Source organism: Somniosus microcephalus, unplaced genomic scaffold (assembly GCF_052327205.1).
Source record: "Somniosus microcephalus isolate GS21.2 unplaced genomic scaffold, FLI_Smic_1.0 scaffold1227, whole genome shotgun sequence".
NCBI lineage: Eukaryota > Metazoa > Chordata > Chondrichthyes > Squaliformes > Somniosidae > Somniosus > Somniosus microcephalus.
The window spans coordinates 1-21,594 of NW_028226414.1; the positions used below are offsets into that span (position 1 = coordinate 1).

Sequence of the window (21,594 nt, forward strand, 5' to 3'; positions counted from 1 at the left end):
TTTTAAATGTGACCCGTTTTACGGTTTCGTTCTTGGACTCGTAAATAATCTCCCTTGTGACGCACTCTGGATGTTGACTGTTTTAAATATTTGCTGACACTGTTCTGGTTGGGTGGCTAGAAAAGACGGTCCCTTTCAGGTAAGTGCCTACCCACCACTTGGAGAATGTGCGATGTTAATTGAGCATAAACTGAAAGCCAGTGCCCCCAGTTTGTGGCACATTTCAGTGTTGCGCAGTTTGCCATCCTGTCTTTAGACTAAACACGATTAAATTTAGGATCCAACTGTACAAATCCAGTAATTGTTTCACATCATCTCTCTCTCTTGGCTAATGGAGCATGCAACAGTCCAATCTGATTTGTATTTCATACTAATGGCCAGTGTTTCTTTCTTTTAGTGTTTCACTGGCAAGCCACAATCATGGGACCTGTAAGTATTTGTTCAAAGTTTGATACACGAGTTTATTATTAAGGAATTGTAAAATTAATTTTTATTTCTCTCGCAACAGAACGACAGTCCGTATCAGGGTGGAGTCTTCTTCTTGACCATTCACTTTCCTACAGACTACCCATTCAAACCACCTAAGGCAAGTCGAGCTATTGACGCCCATCACTATTGGCAGTCAAACTGTTGCCTAAAATTTTACTATTTGAGTACTCTGACAAATTCAGTGTTAGATGTGAGCATTGGGTGAGGAGGAATAAGAAGCAGATATATTCTAATGACTGAACTGAGGGGGACATCGTTGCATGCCTGTTTCTTAAATTTCCCAATATAGTTGCTTGGAAAATGGGCCATTTATGGTTCTTGCAACTAACCTGCTAGGTAATGGAATGCTCCCCATGTTCCCCTGGCTGTCGCTGGTTCACATCCTCTTCGAGTTCCTGATGGAACTTGTCTCCTGCTGTGTGCCTGTACCCTTTTCAATATTTAGATACTGGAAGAGATGTATTCCACATGCTGCTTTATCCTTTTAGGAAAGCACTTGAGTTATAGAATTAACATTCAAGATTGACAAGATTCCACGATCTGATTGACATGAATGCACAATATTTTGCACTCATTTAAAGTAGTTAATGCGAAAGTTGGCTGTCGCAGTCTTTACTTTGTGATGCATCTTTTCCCACTTGAAGGGAAGAAGCTAATGATTTAGGCTTTGTGCTTTTTGAAGTGATTTTCTTCAGCTACTTTCCAAAGGCAATGATTATTTTCAGTGTACGCTTCCATGGGTGCTGATGGTCCTTCAGGAGCCACGCAGTCCCTGTGAAGCTGGCCAGTGGCTATTTGACAATAGAAGACTTCACAGCTGAACCAGATTCTGCCCCCGTCAGGTGTCACCGATGCTAGTAGAAGTTGCTGGCTAACCATTGGGAGCAGTACCTGGGCTCCGTCCTGTCAGTTGTGGCTCAGTTGGTAGTACACTTGCCTCTGAGTCAGAAGGCTGTGGGTTCAAGTCCCACTCCAGGGACTTGAGCACATAAATCTAGGCTGACACTCCAGGGGAGTGCTGCACTGTCGGAGGTGCCGTCTTTCAGATGAGATGTTGAACCAAGGTCCCGTCTGCGCTCTCGGGTGGACGTAAAAGATCCCACGGCACTATTTTGAAGAAGAGATGGGGCGTTATCCCCAGTGTCCTAGCCAATATTTATCCCTCAACCAACATAACAAATTATCTGGATTTTATCACATTGCTGTTCGTGGGAGCTTGCTGAACGCAAATTGGCTGCTGCGTTTCGCACATTACAACAGTGACTCCACTTCAAAAGTACTTAATTGACTGTAAAGCGCTTTGAGATGTCCGGTGGTTGTGAAAGGCGCTATATAAATGCAAGTCTTTTTTAACCGAGAATTGCAGGAACCAAGCCCTCACCTGTTTGCGATCAGCTAGCACAAGCCTTGCCAATGGGTGTGGCTTAGTGCTACAGTAGACATTCTTTAATCCAATAGGTTACTTACAGAACCATTTTAACGTCAGTATTTATTTTAGATCATTTCATTCTCGGCAGTACCTACCATACCAGAGCCTTACAGGTCAATCCAGATCAGGCGCCAAACATTACAACTTTACTCCAGGTCGCAGACTGTGAAATCAGCTAGTGTTTTCTAAAGTTACCTACAACCAGGCTATTTTTATTTCTGGCTACAGATGCCGATAGATTTCTCAACTTCCACTCTGTTTAAAGATGGAACAAACTTACATTTATATTGTACCTTCCAAGTTGTCCTAAAGAATTTCACAGCCAGTGAAGTACTTTTGAAGTGTAGTTACTGTTTTAAGGTAGGCAGACACAGCAGCCAGTTTCACCCAAACGATCCCACAGCAGTGAGAGAATTGACTAATAGAAACATAGAAAAATAGGAGCAGGAGTCGGCCCTTCGAGCCTGCTCCGCCATTCACTATGATCATGGCTGACCCTCTATCTCAATACCATATTCCCGCTCTCTCCCCATACCCCTTGATGCCTTTTTGTGTCTAGAAATCTATTGCGCCACAATATTGTTGTGGTACTTGAGGGAAAAGTGTCAGCCTGGACACCAGACGAACTCTCCCACTCTTTTTCAAATAATGCCGTGGGATTTTTTATGTCCACCTAAAACATCCAAAAGACGGCACCTCTGACCGTGCAGTGCTTCCTCAGTACTGTACTCAAGTTTTTTTTAAAAATTCGTTCATGGGATGTGGGCGTCGTTGGCAAGGCCAGCATTTAGTGCTGATCCCTAATTGCCCTTGAGAAGGTGAGCCGCCTTTACAAGTGAGTGGCTTGCTTGGCCATTTCAGAGGGCAGTTAAGAGTCCGCCACATCGCTGTGGGTCTGGAGTCACTTAGTGAACCAGACGGGTTTGGTCACCATTACTGATACTAGCTTTTTATTCCAGATTTATTTAATTAACTGAATTTAAATTCCCCAGCTGCGTGTGGTGGGATTTGAACTCGTGTCTCTGGATCATTAGTCCAGGCCTCTGGATCGCTAGTCCAGGCCTCTGGATCGCTAGTCCAGTAACACAAACACTGTGCTGCTGTACCCAGTAGTGTGCCAGCTTAGATTATGTGCTCGGAGTCTCTGGAGTGGGACTTGAACGCCCAACCTTCTAACTGAGGCAAGAGTGCTACCACTGAACCAAGGCTGACACTTAAGAGTAACAGAACCCAATTCCTGGAGTTGGATGCTATAGAACTTTTGTTCCTCACTCATTATAAAGGGTTTACCAGGCCCTTTAATTGTCAAGTGTCTTGGTGATCTACTTGCCATAGAGGGAGTGCATCGAAGGTTCACAAGATTGATTCCTGGGATGGCGGGACTGTCGTATGAGAAGAGATTGAGTAAACTAGGCCTGTATTCTCTTGAATTCAGAAGAATGAGAGGGGATCTCATTGAAGCATTCAAAATTATTACAAGGCTTGGTAGGGTGGATGCTGGGAGAATGTTTCCATTGGCTGGGGAGTCTAGAACCAGGGGCCACAGCCTCAGGATAAAGGGTAGGCCATTCAGGACTGGGATGAGAAGAAATTTCTTCTCACACAGGGTGGTGAATCTTTGGAATTCTCTACCTCAGAGGGCTGTGGAGGCTCAATCATTGGGTATATTCAAAACAGAAGGCGATAGATTTCTGACGAGTAAAGGGATATGGCGATGGGGTCGGTGAATGGAATTGATGCAGAAGATCAGCCATGATCTCATTGAATGGCGCAAAGGGCCGAATGGCCTACTCCTGCTCCTATTTCTTATGTTTATGCAGATATCTGGGATCTCGAGCAGAGCTATAATGTTTAGCGCTAACCTGGCTTGCTTTTAAACAAATGTTCTACATTTTGGGATGCTACTCTGCATTTGACCTGGAAATATCATTGAATTTCAGAATCATTTTGACTGTGCAGTGGAGTAGAGGGATTTGGGTTCATTTTTGTGTTTCCCAACCTTGAGGCAAAGGTGTTGAAGTTCTGTCGATGTCTTTCTTTACGGAGGGAAAACTGGAGTGCTCCAACTGAAAAGTGACTGACAGAAACCCTGGATCAGATCACTGCATGAAGTGACCTGCAGAGAACCCTTTTGTGGAGTGAAAAAACAAGAATTCTATAGCTTTAGATTCTAGTAATTCGGTTCTGTTGCTCTGAATAGAGTGAAGCTTGAGAAGATTGTAGATGTGTGTGTCCTGAGATTAAAAATGGTCTTGATCCCAGTTGTATGTTACCCTTTTGTAAAATACTAGCTGATCTCATGGGTGGACTGCGACCTGGAGCATGTGTGTCATGTATAGCAAGCTAGGTTAGGAGCTAAACAAGGCCACTGCTCAGATACTCTGGTCAGGAATCGATCTTGAAGTCAATGGGTGGCTAATTGCACGTTTCCCCAGATTAGCTGCTTCTCCTTTTTCAGTACCGTCAAGATGGTCTCAAATTTTGGAACTAACTTTGTTTTTTTAAGACTGTTCAGTTGTGACTTGTATGTGGATTGTGGCAACTAAACTTTTATATCTAGACAACTGAGTTTTTTTTTAGTTTGTGGATGGTGTTTGACAGTGGTTAATGAGCTCTTAATTTTCACATTTACAGTGAAGCATTGACGTTGATGGTTTAATTGGTTATTCTAAAAATAGTACCAGAGCAAACTTGGCGTGTGTGTTGTGGCCTACGTTGGTGCTGGTTGAGTAACTTTCTCTCTTTCTTGCAGGTTGCATTTACTACAAGAATTTATCATCCAAATATTAACAGTAATGGCAGCATCTGTCTCGATATTCTAAGATCACAATGGTCCCCTGCATTAACTATTTCTAAAGGTACAGTGAACCTCACTTTTTATGTTGATTTTTGAAGGACGCAATCTATAACACCTAGCACTTTCCAGGCAAAGTGGCTTCTATTGGTCCTAATAGTTGGCAGAGTACAAAGATGATCCTGCAACAATCGGCTGCACTTTGACCGTTGCCTGCTTATTGAACTCCCTGGAGGAAATGAGTTACAGTGCTAGAAACCGTGGTGGCTTGGTAATGTTGCTGCATTGCCAATATTTTTAAGAGGCAAACTGGGAGGGTAATTAAAGCAGGGAATGGGAAAATAAATGTGGCCTCTCTGGAGCTGCGAGAGTTGGGAGAAGGACTCCTTTGGTTCTAGCAAGCCCATGTTAAGGGAGCCAGAGTGTCTGCACCCATGCTAAAGAAAGCACAAGAGTTGGCCATGCAGACAGAATTGGAACGTTCAATTCATTGATAGCTGGCTGTCGTGTCGAGCCTGGCAGAAATTCCTTTTATTATCCAAACAGAAGTAGGGCACCCGACAGCAAAGCTGGGAAAGTTGTCCTGCTGGAAGTGAGTTGCACGCTACGCTGTGCTTGGAACTGAGCAAAACCATCCACATTGCAGAACTATTTTAGCATGTTTGGCTTTACATTGAGATCCTAGAGAGATCGCTGCCTCGGCTGGTGCAGCATTTGTGAAAGATATGGATGTTGCAGAGTTTGGCAGCATGAATGCTGATGAGTCTAATTTTGCAGAGTTTACAAATGAACTGGCTATGGCATTCGCTGAGCATCAGACTGAATCTTAGTCCATTTTGTTACGTGGTACCGCAGCAGCTGATGCATTACCTCCTGGTGTCCACTGCTGTGTTAATTAATTTGTGTCAGTGGGTAAAACTGCCTTTACTGACTGCTATTTTGCAATCAAAATGGAAGGTCATAAGTTTTTCGTTGAAGTGTAGTTTAAACTTTAGAAGTGCTTCGTTCTTACACTTAACTTTTATAACTTTACAACAGTAATTATATAACATGCATGAAATTTATACAAAATAATCCACTTCTCTTGGGCAGAAATGTTAGTTGACATGGTGTTATGATTAAGTGGCTTGTATTGTATATTCTTTAAATTCTGACTTGCTGGAATAGCAATTTTATATATTAAAAAAGCTCTTGTGGGGAACAGCCATGTTACTTCGTCTTGTCGAACCTGAAACTCGTATCCAAGGTATTCCTGGGTTGTGATCGGGGTGCATTGTCCAAACAGCAGGAAGCCTGCTCTGCATTTGGCCTGTGCTGTACCTAACTTGAGAGTGCCTGACGCTGATGGTGAAAATGTATTTCCCGAGCACTCAAGTCAATATGACCAACATTAGAATATGTTAAGTTTAGAATCTTGTCACCAATTTTGTTTAGCCATCTGGTGCAAGTAAACCATCTGAGATTTGTTTTGTAGGGGAAAAGGGGAGTTTGCATTAAAACTTTGATATAGACTTTCCTTTGGTCATTAAAACATCTGCTTTTTGAAAACTAAACTTAAGAAAAATTCCCCACTGAATTAATAAGTTGGATGAAAACTTTGTAAATTGATGAAATAATGAACAATTTTCAGTAGCTTTGCAAAAGTTCGCTCTAAACTAAGCCTAAATAAAATGGATGGTAAGTTTTAATTTTGAACTTTTGATTTCACTGGAAACGAAGTCCATAAAAGGCAGCAAATGGTTGAGATTAAACTGTAAATCATCTCGACTGGTAGCCAGTTTATGGGAACAAACTACAGGAAACTTTCGCTTAACCGGAGGTTAAAAGTCCGGAAAGCTCTTACCTACCGGCAAAATTCAGGAGCCGTTTTCTATAAGGTTTTTTTACTACTTGTTGTTTTTTTTTTTTCCCCAGTCAGGCTCTGCAAGGTCTGTAGCTAAGCAACAGCTTCAGCTAGAGACGCTTGCAGCTGCAGCCGACTATTTTGAAGCTGTTGCTAAGCAACAGGGTTTGTTGATTCACACGGAGCTGAAAAGCTGTATGTTTTAACATTGCCGCTGGTTTATACGGCAGATTTGATCTAACGGCACCAGCTCGGTCCCGTCAGTGCCGGATACCAGAAAGTTTCCTGTAATCTGGTTTCTTTTGTCTAATTTGAAGTACAGTTCCTTTGAATTATTACAAAATGTTTACACAAACTGGAGGCATTGTCAATTATTGCAAGTTTTTGTAAAGAACCTTGGGGCACTTTACAAATAAGAGCATCATTATTTGTGTTTTACTACAAGAAACCTTCCCCTTTCCAGGTTTTTCAGTTCTGTGTGCCATTGCACAATTCCATAACACTTTTGTGTAACATGTCTCTAATACTTTATTTACATCTAATCATAGTCAAATTTACTAGGCACATCTAGTCTACCGCCCCTGACTGGGTCATTCTTGCCATTTGACCTCCAGCCCTGACTTCCACTATCTCAGTAGCTGCAGCAGACCACAGACAAGTCAGTTTAATCAAACTTAAACAATTGAATAACTCCCAAGTTAGGTGTAAATGTAGAGAAGTTTAACATTTTTAAACAACGTGATTCCCGAAATTAGGGTACAGGAAACTTTGGTTTATCCGGAGGTTATATGTCCGGAATACTCGATCTAACGGCAAAAATCAGGAGCCGTTTTCTATTTTTTTAGTTCTCGTTGCTTTTTTTTTCCCCCCAGTCAAGCGCTGCAAGGTCTGTAGCTATAGCAACAGCTTCAGCTAGAGAAGCTTGCAGCTGCAGCCGATTGTTTTGAAGCTGTTGCTAAGCAACAGGGTTTGTTGATTCACACGGAGCTTCTCAGTTCCGTATGTTTCAACATTAACTCTGGTATGTCCGGCACTTTTGATGTTACGGCACCAGCTCGGTCCCATCAGTGCCGGATACCAGAAAGTTTCCTGTAATTTGCTTTTTTTTGTTTCCTGCAATTGCTGTCAATTTGTTAATGTGTCACAACTTCTTAATTGATTTGTTAATAACCAAAGTCAGGGTTCTGATCTGCAGCTCGACTTGCAGCAAGAATCTGCAGCTATAAAAGGACACACTAACACAGACAATATAACATTTTACTTGTCCCTGTGTTTAAACGGTCCCAGACCTGGCTAACATTTCTCCCTTCTCCCGCCGCCTCCCCTCCCCAACCCCCAGTGCCTGTCAGACACGCTAAGTCTCGCCCCTCCCAGTGCCTGCTTTTCTTTCACCTCCCCTTGATGACATTCACCTTCATCTATGCTTCCCCTATTATTTGCTGTCCCTCTTCCCTTCCTTCACAGCTGTGATGCCGCTTCTGCTTGAGTCACCACAGTATGAGGCTGGAGACGGTGCCCGACACCTCCCAGCATCACAGTGAGGATACAGACGTAGCTCTACACCCGCCACACCCCAACCAACCATGGGGACTACAGCAGAAATTCTGACCCAGAGGAAGCAAATACTATATTTTTTATATATTTTGGGGGAAAAGCACAATTTTAATTTTCATCTATTCATATCTTTTAATATTTTAATTTCCTAACCCTTGCTTCAACTTCAAGTTTTATTTTTCTTCAATTCAAAGTACACAGTATCTAAACAAATTAATAATCCACGTCCCCTAAATTACACACTTCCCCCCCCCCCCCCCCCCCCCAAGTTCCCTTTAAGGTGTGCTCCAGGGGTCTCATGCAGCTGGTGAGCTGTCTTTTAAATTGCAAAAACCGTGCATGCGCGTACTTTTGAATGGGCTGCGCAGCCCCCAGAAAATACAGGAATATTGCCCCCACTATATTCCTTTCTCTAACAAACCAAACCTTCCTATTCGAGCACTGTAACCTCCACATCGCTGAGCAATGGCATGGGAGACACACCAGTAGTAATTAGTGAAGAGTAGTGTTGGACTGCCAAGAGATACAAAACAATCTTAACAATGAACGGTCAAGTATGAGCACATTCTAATTTGCAAAGTTCGTCGACCAAACAATTAACCCATATATCTCCTGGAAAGCACTCTACGTCAACAAGTAGACTTTGTGAACTTGAAGAGACCCTGCTCTACGTTACCAAAAGAATAATACATTGCACGGTGTACTTCTGTGCTTATAAAATAGATTTTCATCTGATTTTTACCATGGCAAAGCTACACGACTCTCGGCTTTACTTCATTCCAAATGGAGGTCGTTCTGAGTATCTAACCTGCAGCTATCCAAACTTAGTTTTCACACTGGATTCCACTTTATTTTTTCCTGTCCAATCTTCTGCCATGACACATGAACGGGGGAGAGCTCGATAGGTGCTGCTTGCTCTCCAGTAACCTGCTCAGTTCTCCCCTCGCTTATCCAGTAGGATAGCAGTAATTGCTGGATACAAATTGGGAGTGGTAACTTTGACGTTCTTCTCTATTCCCCTTGCAGTGAAGTCTAGGGGGGTGCTGGGGTAAATTGTAGCACTTGTATCTCCACTTTGGGATGAGGTCAGCCACCTCTGCACAGACCTGAAGTGGCAGATTTTATTTTACAAATTGCTTGTGGTTTCTTAAATACAGAAGTGCAAAAGAAAGTTGAGTACGGCTAATAAGAACACAGGGTAGACTCATTCAACCATTACCGTAGTTTCAGTGAAACCTGCTGGTGCAAAGTTGTCATTGGGTTGGAAATTGACACCTGAAGTGGCAGCCTGTAATCAGCTGTTGCGTATTTGTTCTCCTGTATCTAGACTGGCTCACCATAAATGCTTCCGAGTTGTAGTCCAGCTGTTTCAGACCTTTGTTATTGGTAAAATGTTACTTGGAACTGCTGCAGCATCTGTCCAAATTAAGTGTTTGGGATGAGAAAAGAATTGGTATAATTTGCCTGAAGAATTTGTGGTTGCTGAGTCTCGAATGCATCATACATAAGAACATAAGTAGGAGCAGGAGTAAGGCCATACGGCCCCTCGGGCCTGCTCCACCATTCAGTAGGATCATGGCTGATCCGAACCTAGACTCGCATCCACTTCCCTGCCCGCTCCCCGTAACCCCTAATTCCCTCATCAGCTAGGAAACTGTCTATCTCCGTTTTAAATTTATTTAATGTCGCAGCTTCCACAGCTCTGAGGTAGCAAATTCCATAGATTTACTACCCTCTGAGTGAAGAAGTTTCTCCTCATCTCAGTTTTGAAACGGCAGCCCCTTATTTTAAGATTATGCCCCCTAGTTCTAGTCTCACCCATCAGTGGAAAGATCCTCACCGCATCCACCCGATCATAAGAACATAACATAAGAAATAGGAGCAGGAGTAGGCCAATAGGCCCCTCGAGCCTGCTCCGCCATTCAGTAAGATCATGGCTGATCTGATCCTAACCGCCAGTCTACTATCACAGAACCATCTCCTGAATCTAACAGAATTAGACACACGAAATAGGAGCAGGATCAGGCTACACGGCCCCTGGGCCTGCTCCGCTACCCACAGGGCCATGACCGATCCGATCAAGCCCCCTCACAGTCTTATATGTTTCGATAAGATCGCCTCTCATTCTTCTGAATTCCAATGAGTAGAGGCTCAACCTTTCCTCATAAGTCAACCCCCTCACCTCCGGAATCAACCGAGTGAACCTTCTCTGAACTGCCTTGAGAGCAAGTATATCTTTTCTTAAATATGGAAACCAAAACTGTATGCAGTATTCCAGGTGTGGCCTCACCAGTACCCTGTATAACTGAAGCAAGACTTCCCTGCTTTTATACTCCATCCCCCTTGCAATAAAAGCCAAGATTCCATTGGCCTTCCTGATCACCTGCTGTACCTGCATACTAACCTTCTGTGTTTCATGCACCAGGACCCCCAGATCCCTTTGTTCTGTAGCACTTTGCAGTTTCTTTCCATTTAGATAATAACTTGCTCTTTGATTTTTTTCTGCCAAAGTGCATAACCTCACACTTTCCAACATTATATTCCATCTGCCAAATTTCTGCCCACTCACTTAGCCTGTCTGTCCTTTTGCAGGTTTTTTATGTCCTCCTCACTCACTGCTTTCCCTTCCATCTTTGTATCGTCGGCAAACTTGGATACGTTGCACTCAGTCCCTTCCTCCAAATCGTTAATATAGATTGTAAAGAGTTGGGGTCCCAGCACTGACCCCTGCGGAACACCACTAGTCACTGATTGCCAACCCGAGAATGAACCATTTATCCCAACTCTCTGTTTTCTGTTAGATAGCCAATCTTCCACCCATGCCAGTATATTACCCCCAATCCTGTGATTTTTTTATCTTGTGCAGTAATCTTTTGTGTGGAACCTTGTCAAATGCCTTTTGGAAGTCCAAATGCACCACATCCACTGGTTCCCCTTTATCCACCCTGTTTGTTACGCCCTCAAAGAATTCGAGCAAATTTGTCAAACATAACTTCCCCTTCATAAAACCATGCTGACTCTGTCCGATTAAATTATGCCTATCCAAATGTCCTGTTACTGCTTCCTTAATAATGGACTCCAACATTTTACCAACCACAGATGTCAGGCTAACTGGTCTATAGTTTCCAAGCTTTTGTCTACCTCCCTTTTTAAATAAGGGTGTTACATTAGCAGTTTTCCAATCTGCCGGGACCTTTCCTGAATCCAGGGAGTTTTGGAAAATTACCACCAATGCATCCGCAATCCCTACCGCTACTTCTTGCAAGACCCTAGGATGTAAGCCATCAGGTCCAGGGGATTTATCCGCCTTAAGTCCCATTATCTTACCGAGTACCATCTCCTTAGTGATTTTAATCATGTTTAGCTCCCTCCCCTCCCCCCCCCCCCCCCCCCACAAATAGCCCCCTGTTTGTCCAGTGTTGGGATATTTTTAGTGTCCTCTACTGTAAAGACTGATACAAAATATTTGTTCAGCGTATTTGCCATCTCCATGTTCCCCACCACTAATTTCCCGGTCTCGTCCTCTAAGGGACCAACATTCACTTTAGCCACCCTTTTTCTTTTTATATAACTGTAGAAACTCTTGCTATCTGTTTTTATATTTTTTGCTAGTTTACTTTCATAATCTATCTTCCCTTTCTTAATTAATCTTTTAGTTATTCTTTGCTGGCTTTTAAATGCTTCCCAATTTTCTATCCTCCCACTAGATTTGGCTACTTTATATGCCCTTGTTTTCAGTCGGATACTATCCTTTATTACTTAGCCACGGATGGCTGTCTTTTCTTTTACTCCCCTTTTTCCTCAGTGGAATATATTTATCTTGAAAGTTGTGAAATATCTCCTTGAATGTGCACCACTGCTCCTGTACCGTCTTACACCTTAATCTATTTTCCCAGTCCACTTTAGTCAACTCTGCTCTCATACCTTCATAGTCTCCTTTATTTAAGCTTAGTACGCTGGTTTGAGATCCAACTCTCTCACCCTCCAACTGAATTTGGAATTCAACCATGTTATGGTCACTCATACCAAGGGGATCCTTTACTAGGATTTTTAATTAATCCTGTCTCATTACACAGGACCAGATCTAAGATTGCCTGCCCTCTGGTTGGTTCAGTAACATACTGCTCAAGGAACCCGTCCCTAATGCACTCTATGAACTCTTTCTCAAGGCTGCCTTGCCCAATTTGATTAGTCCAGTCAATATGAAAGTTAAAATCTCCCATGATTATAGCTGTTCCCTTATTACAAGCCCCAATTATTTCCTGATTTATACTCCGACCAATAGAGTTGCAACTGTTAGGAGGCCTATAGACTACGCCCACTAGTGACTTTTTCCCCTTTATTATTCCTTATCTCCACCCAAACTGTTTCACTATCCTGATCCTTTGACCCAATATCATTTCTCACTATTGCAGTGATTCCATCCTTGATTAACATAGCCACCCCACCTCCCTTTCCTTCCTGTCTGTCCTTCCTAATAGTCAAATACCCCTGGATGTTTAGTTCCCAGTCATGGTCACCTCGCAGCCATGTTTATGTAATGGCCATCAGATCATACCCATGTGTAGTTATTTGTACCGTCAACTCGTCTATTTTGTTACGAATGCTGCGTGCATTCAGATAAAGAACTTTTAAATATGTTTTGTGACAATTTATTCCTGCTTTTACCCCCTTTACTACTTTACCTTTTATATCTTTATATATTCTGTCCCTTCCTGACATGCTCTGGTTTTTAATTTCCCCACTGCTACTTTGCTCTATTGCCTTCTCCGCTGACATTTTTATTTTTCGTTCTCTTGAAACCGCCCCCCCACTAATTAGTTTAAAGCCCTCTCTACAGCCCTAGTTATTCGATTTGCCAGGATTCTAGTCCCAGCACTGGTCAAGTGAAGTTCGTCCCAACGGAACAGCTCTCTCCTGTCCCGGTACTGGTGCCAGTGTCCCAAGAAGCAAAACCCATTTCTCCCACACCAGTCTTTGAGCCATGCATTTAACTCTGATTTTATTTACCCTAGCCAAATTTGCTCGTGGCTCAGGTAGTAATCCAGAGATTATTACCCTTGTGGTTCTGCTTTTTAATTTGGCCCCTAGCTGCTCATACTCCCTCAGCAGAACCTCTTTCCTTGTCCTATCTATGTCGTTGGTATCAACATGGACCACGACAACTGGATCCTCCCCCTCCCACTCCAAGTTTCTCTCCAGCCCAGAGGAGATGTCCTTAACCCTGGCACCGGGCAGGCAACACAACCTTCCGGACTCTCGCTCTCGGCTGCAAAGAACCCTATCTGTCCCCCTTATGATACTATCCCCTACCACTACAACATTTCTTTTTACTCCCCCCACTTGAATGGCCCCCCGTTCCATGGTGCTGTGGCCGGGTTGCTCATCTTCCCTGCAGTCCCTGCTCCTGTCCTCAGAGTAAGAGCCTCGAACCTGTTGGACAAGGGCTGCGGCTCTTCCAACACTACCTCCTGGATCCCCGTACCTGCCTCACTCATAGTCACACCCTCCTGTCCCTGACCACGGACTACATCTGAATTAGTTAATCTAATTGGTGTGACTACTTCCTGGAACACAGAGTCCAGGTAACTCTCCCCCTCCCTGATGTGTCGCAGTGTTTGAAGCTCGGACTCCAGCTCATCAACACGGAGCCGGAATTCCTCGAGCAGTCAACACTTAATGCAAATGTGATCACCGTGAGCATCAATGGTGTCCACCAGCTCCCACATATTGCAGCAGTAACACATCACCTGCTCTCCCATTCTATGTAATTAATTAAATTTATTAATATTATTTTTAAATACCCTCTGCCCTGATACTAGATGAATATCACACCTTAGAAACTATAAACCACAGAGTTTAAGTTTAAAAAGAGAGATATACTCACCAACCAATCACTTACCTGCTTTCTGGTGACGTCACACTTCGATTTCTTTTTACTTCTCTCCTTCCCTCTGAGTTCCAAGTTCGGAGACTGGTACGCCTTAACTGGTCTCTGGAGCCTTTTATAGCCCTGCTGCTGCCGCTGAAATTCCCGCCGACGCTCTGAGGCCTTACCTGGTCTCCTTGCTTTAATTAAAACAAATGATTTTGTCATAGCTATAAGCTTCTCTGCACAAAGCAAGTCTGAGTAGCAGTTTTATTGCACAAGAAACTTTAGGAAAACCCATTATGGAATCACATTCAGTTAAGTGGGTGGTGGGATGTATCTCTGGCTGTGAACTCAGCCTAACCTCGGTGGTGGGAAAATTATTGGAAAGAATTCTGAAGGACAGGATAAAGCTTCATTTAGAAAGAAATGGATTAATCAAGGATAGTCAGCACAGATTTGTTAAGGGAAGGTTGTGTCTGACGAACTTGATTGAATTTTTTGAGGAGGTAACAAGGAGGGTAGATGAGGGTAGTGCATTTGATGTAGTTTATATGGACTTTAGCAAGGCTTTTTTGACAAGGTTCCACATGGCAGACTGGTCACTAAGTTAAAAGCCCATGGATCCAAGGCAAAGTGTCAAGTTGGATTCAAAACTGGCTCGGAGACAGGAAGCAGAGGGTAATGGTTGATGGGTGTTTTTGTGACTGGAAGGCTGTTTCCAGTGGGGTTCCGCAGGGCTCAGTACTAGGTCCCTTGCTTCTTGCAGTATATATCAATGATCTAGACTTGAATATAGAGGGTATGATTAAGAAGTTTGCAGATGATACTAAAATGGGCTGAGTGGTTGATACTGAAGAAGGAAGCTGTAGACTGCAGGAAGGTATCAATAAATTGGTCAGGTGGACAGAACAGTGGCAAATGGAATTCAATCCGGAGAAGTGTGAGGTAATGCATTTGGGGAGGGCTAACAAGGAAAGGGAATACACATTAAATGGTAGGACACTGAGTAGTGTAGAGGAACAAAGGGACCTTGGAGTGCATGTCCACAGATCCCTGAAGGTAGCAGGCCAGGTAGATAAGGTGGTTAAGAAGGCATTAGGAATGCTTGCCTTTATTAACCATGGCATAGAATACAAGAGCAGGGGGGGTTATGCTTCAACTGTATAAAACACTAGTTAGGCCTCAGCTAGAGTACTGCGTGCAGTTCTGGTCACATTACAGGAAAGATGTGATTGCACTAGAGAGGGTACAGAGGAGATTTACAAGAATGTTACTGGGAGTAGAGAATCTTCGCTATGAGGAAAGACTGGATAGGCTGGGTCTGTTTCCCTTGGAACAGAGGAGGCTGAGGGGAGACCTTATTGAGGTGTATAAAATTGAGGGGCATAGATAAAGTGGATGGAAAGGACCTATTTCCCTTAGCAGAGGGGTCAAAAACCAGGGGGCACAGATTTAAAGTAATTGGAAGTTTTAGAGGGGGTTTGAGGGGAAATTTCTTCACCCAGAGGGTGGTGGGGGTCTGGGACTCACTGCCTGAAAGGGTGGTAGAGGCAGGAACCCTAACCACATTTAAAAAGTACTTGGATGTGCGCTTGGGATGCTGTAACCTGCAGGTCTACGGACCTAGAGCTGGGAAGTGGGATTAGGCTGGATAGAGCTCTTTGTTGGCCGGCACGGACACGATGGGCCGAATGGCCTCCTTCCGTGCTGTAACTTTCTATGATTCTATTCTATGATTTTATGAACTTGCAGTGGGCTGAGGCTCATTCTGCTATATAACATTGAATTTCAAGTCAACTGTACATGTTGCATGACAAATTGGTTGGTTCTAAGACATTCTGTAGCTCAACTTGCAACTGAGTAATTGCGCTTGGTGAACACTTGTTAATGAAATCTCTTGGAATCTGTTCTGAGCTGTGTTCAATTACTTTGGAAGCAAAATCCTTCAAAGGGACATTGGGAGGCACAGTAAGTGAATTGGGACAATAACCTTTGACGGAATATCGACTCGTTTTTCAATTTTCCTGTTTTTTCCAGTATATTTTAACCAGCGAGTGCTGACGTGCTGGTAAATACTAATCTTTGACATTCATATTTAATTTGCACAAGACTACAAGAACATTCTGAATAGGAAATGTTGACTTGGATGTTGTTCAACTTTATAGAGAGGTTTTTCTTGCACAACCAGTTGGGTTTCATATTCAGAGGAAGATAACTTCAAACTCGAGCAAACAGTAAATGTGTCAGAAGTATACTGATTGAAAAATTAAACTCAATTGCTTATGCATCTTTCTTTTGCAGTTCTATTGTCCATTTGTTCACTGTTATGTGATCCAAACCCTGATGACCCGCTAGTGCCAGAGATCGCACGTATCTACAAAACAGATAGGGAAAAGTGAGTATCCTTAAAGGTAGCATTGTTCAATGTCAGGAAACTTTGATTTAACATTTTAAGTGTGCAGTCTTACAATCCCACTTTATGCAGTGATAAATGACTTTTATGTGTAAAATTTAATGTTTTGGATGCCAAATACAAAATGGTAAAACTTCACTGAGATTAAATAGTCATTTTTTTAAAATGTATTTGACATGGCCTCTCGGCACAGTAACAACTCCGTTGCTGTGGGTCACCATTTGGCGCTGTAAGCTGCACTGGAGTACCTGTTGCGTATATTATCTCTAATCTGGAATAGGGGAAAAGTATATTAAGTCTACTTAAGATGGTCTAAAATTCAGCTAAGGTTGGTTGCTGTGTAAGTTTTAGTATTTTGGACAGAAGCTTGGGTAATGAGGCATACTCTTTGTCCAGTCATGGCACCTTGATTTGGTTCTTGCAAAAGTTCAGTTCTAGCTAGGTTGCCTAATGGCTGTCCATCTGGCATGTCCATTTGTCCAAATTACAGCTGTTTCCAGTTACCTATCCCACTGATCGTTCTGTATTCAAAAGCGATCTGTTTCAAAATGTGCAACTTTTTCTATACCCCCCTCCGCTGTCTCAACCAGCTTCATACAGTCCTCTGGCTCTCATGTAGGCCAAGGTTTATAAGTATTCCTTCTTCCACAAAGGTTTTTAGTGTGTCTGCAAGTGCTGGCAGGCATCTGTAAATGTTTGTTAGCACTGCCTTTGCCACTGGGAGCTGTCTTCAAAAGACCAAGCTGCTTGGGGAAAATCTTCCAGTGAAATATTGAGTCTCTGGGAGGTCCTGTTCATCTCGGATCCTGTGGCATTTGCACCACTCATTTGTGGGGCATGTGATTCTATTTGTGGGTATTGGTTGCTGTTGCTTTGGTGAAAAAGACTTTGACCAAACTTTTGTTGTCTCGATTCCAAGGACCCTGAATTGCCTTGGTGCTTAAGTGTTCATTGGTGCATTGACCAAATACTCTGCATTGCTTTCTAAGTAGGGACTGCTGCTGTGGTCAGTTTCTAGGCCTGTGGAAGTGGATGCCTAGTCTGGTTCAAGAATCGTCTAGAGATTCTGTTGGTGGTATAGGTGTCTAGTGTCTCTGTTTGTCCATTAAAAAGCACCCAGAAAAGTTGTGACTGATCCTAAAGGTCACCTGACAATCTTGGCTGAGAGCAAGCCAGCGGTGCAATATTCACAAGTACTGGCCTGGCTCCTGAGCCCACAGTGTCCACTGCAGCAGTGCTTTCTGAAGGACCACCTCGATCAGGAACAATGCCTGCCTCTGAGAAGACCCTAGCAGGAAAGTCACTTGCACTGTTCCAGGTTCCCAGATTAACCATCCCCAAGGATGTTTTCAGAAATTAAATGAAAGTAAGGTTACTACTAACATGCTTGATTGTAAAATGGATCTGTAATGAGCAGGGATTCACCTGCCAGCTTGCTTCAGGGGGTACCGTTGGAAATGGGGACTCGGCTGTGTGGCTTGAATGCCCACCATCCGCACCCCAACAATACTGAGGTATACAGGTAGTGACTGGACAAAAAAGGTGCTCTGGAGTACCATCCCGATTCCAGACATTACTTTGGAGCAGGAGTGTACCTAGATGTTGTGAAACTGGAAATGGGTTGACAAAAGATCTTCGCCACTTTGTTTTGGGTGATCAAGCTACGATTGTCATGTGTCTCGGTACAGAGGGGTCTACAGCTAATGCTGATTGAGATAGCATGGCCTGAATATTAAATGGGGCCAACACAGTTGACCCTTGCAGTTCTGGGCTGAATCAAAGGGTGGGTGGTGACCCTGAGGGCAACCAGTGATTGCCTGCACTGAGTCTGGTTAACATTCTTGGATAGAGCTGCATGCTTTGGAAAAATAGTTTTGGTGCTGGTAAAGCACTTTGGAACAATGGTTAGTCTTCTGCTTCTGACACTCGGGTGGTTAGTACTGGACATTGTCTGCTTAGTGGAATCGGTCAATGTATCTGCAGCTGATGCTGTGGATCCTAGTGGTGCTAATTGGATTGGATGGAACGGATTGTGCTGAATGGGGTTCCTTGTCAAATTTCCTCTTGCATTATGTCTTGATGTCTGTCAATGCAGTCTTGCCTGGTTTGAAGTGAAGCTCAGATCAGTGTTGTAGGTGCCATTGGGGGCTTTTTTGGGCAGGTGCTGGTCATGGCTATTATCGGTGGTAAATGCCCCCAAAATGCTACAATGTGAAATTTTAAATAAAACGATTAGTTTAAGAATTTTACAAGATTAAAGTGATAACTTATAATTAGATCCCCTTGCCAAGAAACGATGTAAAATGCTATGCTTGAAAATTTTAATTACAACTATAATTGGCTCCCGGTTAAGCAACGCCTGGATTTTTAAAATTCCCATCCATGTTTTCAAATCCCTCCATGGCCTCCCCCCTCCCTATCTCTGTAACCTCCTCCAACCCCACAACCCTCCGAGATCTCTGCATTCCAATTCTGGCCTCTTGCTCATCCCTGGTTTTAATCTCGCCACCATTGGCGGCCATGCCTTCAGTTGCCTAGGCCCTAAGCTCTGGAATTCCCTCCCTAAAACACTCTGCCTCTTCACCTCTCTTTACTCCTTACAGGAAACTTTTGTTTAACCGGAGGTTAAAAGTCCAGAAAGCTCTATCTACCGGCAAAATTCAGGAGCCGTTTTCTATAAGCTTTTTTACTTCTCGTTGCTTTTTTTCCCCCAATCAGGCTCTGCAAGGTCTGTAGCTAAGCAACAGCTTCAGCTAGAGACGCTTGCAGCTGCAGCCGACTGTTTTGAAGCTGTTGTTAAGCAGTTTTGATCTAACGGCACCAGCTCGGTCCAGTCAGTGCCAGATACCAGAAAGTTTCCTGTATATTGCTCCTTAATACCTACCTCTTTGACCAAGCCTTTGGTCATCTGCTTGGCCAGAATTTTGCTGGCATTTGGAGGCGGGTCCACTGTCAAAATTTAAAAGATCGACAGCGGGTCGGGATCCCGCTCTGAACCCGCCTCCCTGTCAGTATCCCAAGTGCCGGGTCAGCCTGCGCTAAGCATACCCGGCACTAAGCGGCAGGTCAGCCAATTGAGATAGTTATAAAGGTCTTTAAAGATAGTTGAACAGCATTTTACCACCTAGCCATTTTTCCAACTTTTCCACAAGGTTCCCTTCGCTCAGATCACGTCAGGTAAGTGTGTCGGGTTCTCTGACTCTCCATTGCTATGAATAGGTGATAGCTTTTATACCACTTTTGCAGCTAACATTTCACAGCTGTTCACTTTCCAATGTCAGAAGCTTGAGCCTTCAGGATTTGGAAGACACTTTTGAGCTGTATGCACTTTGGAAGTGTTTGGAGTAAACTCTCTATCCACTGTCACCACCTTGGAGCAACCTCTCACCATTGACAGATCGCTTCTGTCATCTCAATTTCAGCTGCCATCTATTTCAGCAGCATCAGTGCTCTTGGGGGGGAAAAAAGCTCACCTTGGTCCTCAGAATCCAACCACGATCAGCCCCAACACCAACATCACCAGGCACACCAGCAGCGCCAACAACAACACCAACCTTCTCCGCAATCACCTGATGCTACACAGGGCATCAGTGCCCGACCACATTGCTGGGGTTTGACAGGGTAGATGCTGAGAGAATGTTTCACCTCGTGGGGGAATCTAGAACTAGGGGGCATAGTTTCAGGATACGGGTCGCCCATTTAAGATGGAGATGAGGAGGAATTTCTTCTGAGGGTCGTGAATCTCTGGAATTCTCTACCCCAGAGAGCTGTGGAGACTGTCAGTGAATATATTCAAGGCTGAGATAGACAGATATTTGAACTACAAGGGTTATGGGGAGCGGGCAAGAAGGTGGAGTTGAGGCCAAGATCAGATCAGCCATGATCTTATTGAATGGCGGAGCAGGCTCGAGGGGCCGAATGGCCTACTCCTGCTCCTATTTCTTATATTCTTATTGCTGCCTGGGACCCCAGCGATGTCCTTATCATGGCCAGATTTACTTTATGACGCTGTACACCCTGGCTGCCACATGATGTGACAGGTTGGCACCACCCCACACCAACACCATGAAGCATCCCTACAACGTCCAAGCCATTCCTTTAATACTCATCACCAATAAGGGGGGGGGGGGGGCGTTGGAGGGGGAAAACAACGTTCTGTCTCACCATTCACTGGAACTCACTAAGCCACTTCCAAAGGTGCACACAAATCTGTCCAAGAAAACAGTGTTGAAATTAAAGGTTTGAATGTTTGACAGCACATTAACAGAAAGTTTACATGAACATTGCGTAAAACACCCAAGTGCCTACCCTTGTGTGTTAATTGGTGTGATTGGACAAGGATGAGTGTGAGGGGTGGCTAGTGAGATGGGGAAGTGATAATTTAGATAGAGGGATGGGTGGAGGTGCAAGGTAAGTTGGTGTGAGTAAGGATGTGCAGGAGTAGGGTAGGGAAGGCAGAGTGATGGGGATGTGATGAGTGGCACAGCAGGATGAGGCTGAGTGTGGCTTTGCAGTAACGTTTTGTGATCTACTGAGATCATTGAGTGGTTTGTGCCACTGCAGCCTGGCCCTCCTGACGACATCCCTGCATGTGTCCTCCTGTGCAATGTGCAACCAGGCTGTGTTAGTGTCTTGGGGAGGTCTCTTCCGCCCATTGGCAGGGAAGAGAACCTCCCTGCGTGCTGTGACTCCCTCCATAAACATGGAGGGAGATATGGGAGAGCCTGGGTGCAGCCGTGCACCTTTGTGCAGTGATTCAGTGTTTGCAGCACCTCTATGCTGTAGAACATTGACAGCACAACTGTCAAAATGAATGTGGACATGGTTCCTTTTTTTAAAAAAAAACAGCTGATGACGCGTCATCAAATGACGTCATCAGACCCACTTCCTTTTAATTGGCTGAGAACCTCGCAGGGCGGGCTTAAGAAGCCCTATTAACATAAAATCATGTCGGAGGTTGGGATGCGGACAGCTGCGGGGTCAGCACCTTTCGCGGATGTCACCTACCATGAACCTGCCGAGTTTGGTAAAATCCCAGCCCCTTGTGGCTCGGTGTCAAATCCTGTCTGATAATTGCTCCTGTGCAGCGCCTTGGGACGTTTTACTACGTTAAAGGCGCTATATCATAAGTTGTTGTACTCTGTTTTGGGATTGGGGAATTTGAGTGAGCGTTACAGGTGAGCCTCGGCTGGGGAAAATG

At 44.0% G+C, this 21,594-nt stretch overlaps 1 protein-coding gene across 2 annotated transcripts in view; it reads left to right on the top strand.

Annotated features, from left to right (window-relative positions):
• Positions 1 to 336: 336 nt before the first annotated feature.
• LOC147080693 (ubiquitin-conjugating enzyme E2 D2-like) overlaps positions 337 to 21,594 on the top strand; it is a 34,859-nt gene continuing 13,601 nt past the window's right edge. The window contains exons 1-4 of one of the 2 annotated variants that reach the window (XM_085981113.1): positions 337 to 429; positions 509 to 586; positions 4,671 to 4,776; positions 16,283 to 16,376. In XM_085981113.1, coding sequence (XP_085837239.1) covers positions 421 to 429; positions 509 to 586; positions 4,671 to 4,776; positions 16,283 to 16,376 — 287 coding nt within the window. In that variant the 5' untranslated portion in view covers positions 337 to 420. The remainder of the gene's footprint in view (positions 430 to 508; positions 587 to 4,670; positions 4,777 to 16,282; positions 16,377 to 21,594) is intronic. The other variant, XM_085981114.1, reaches the window with a different exon arrangement.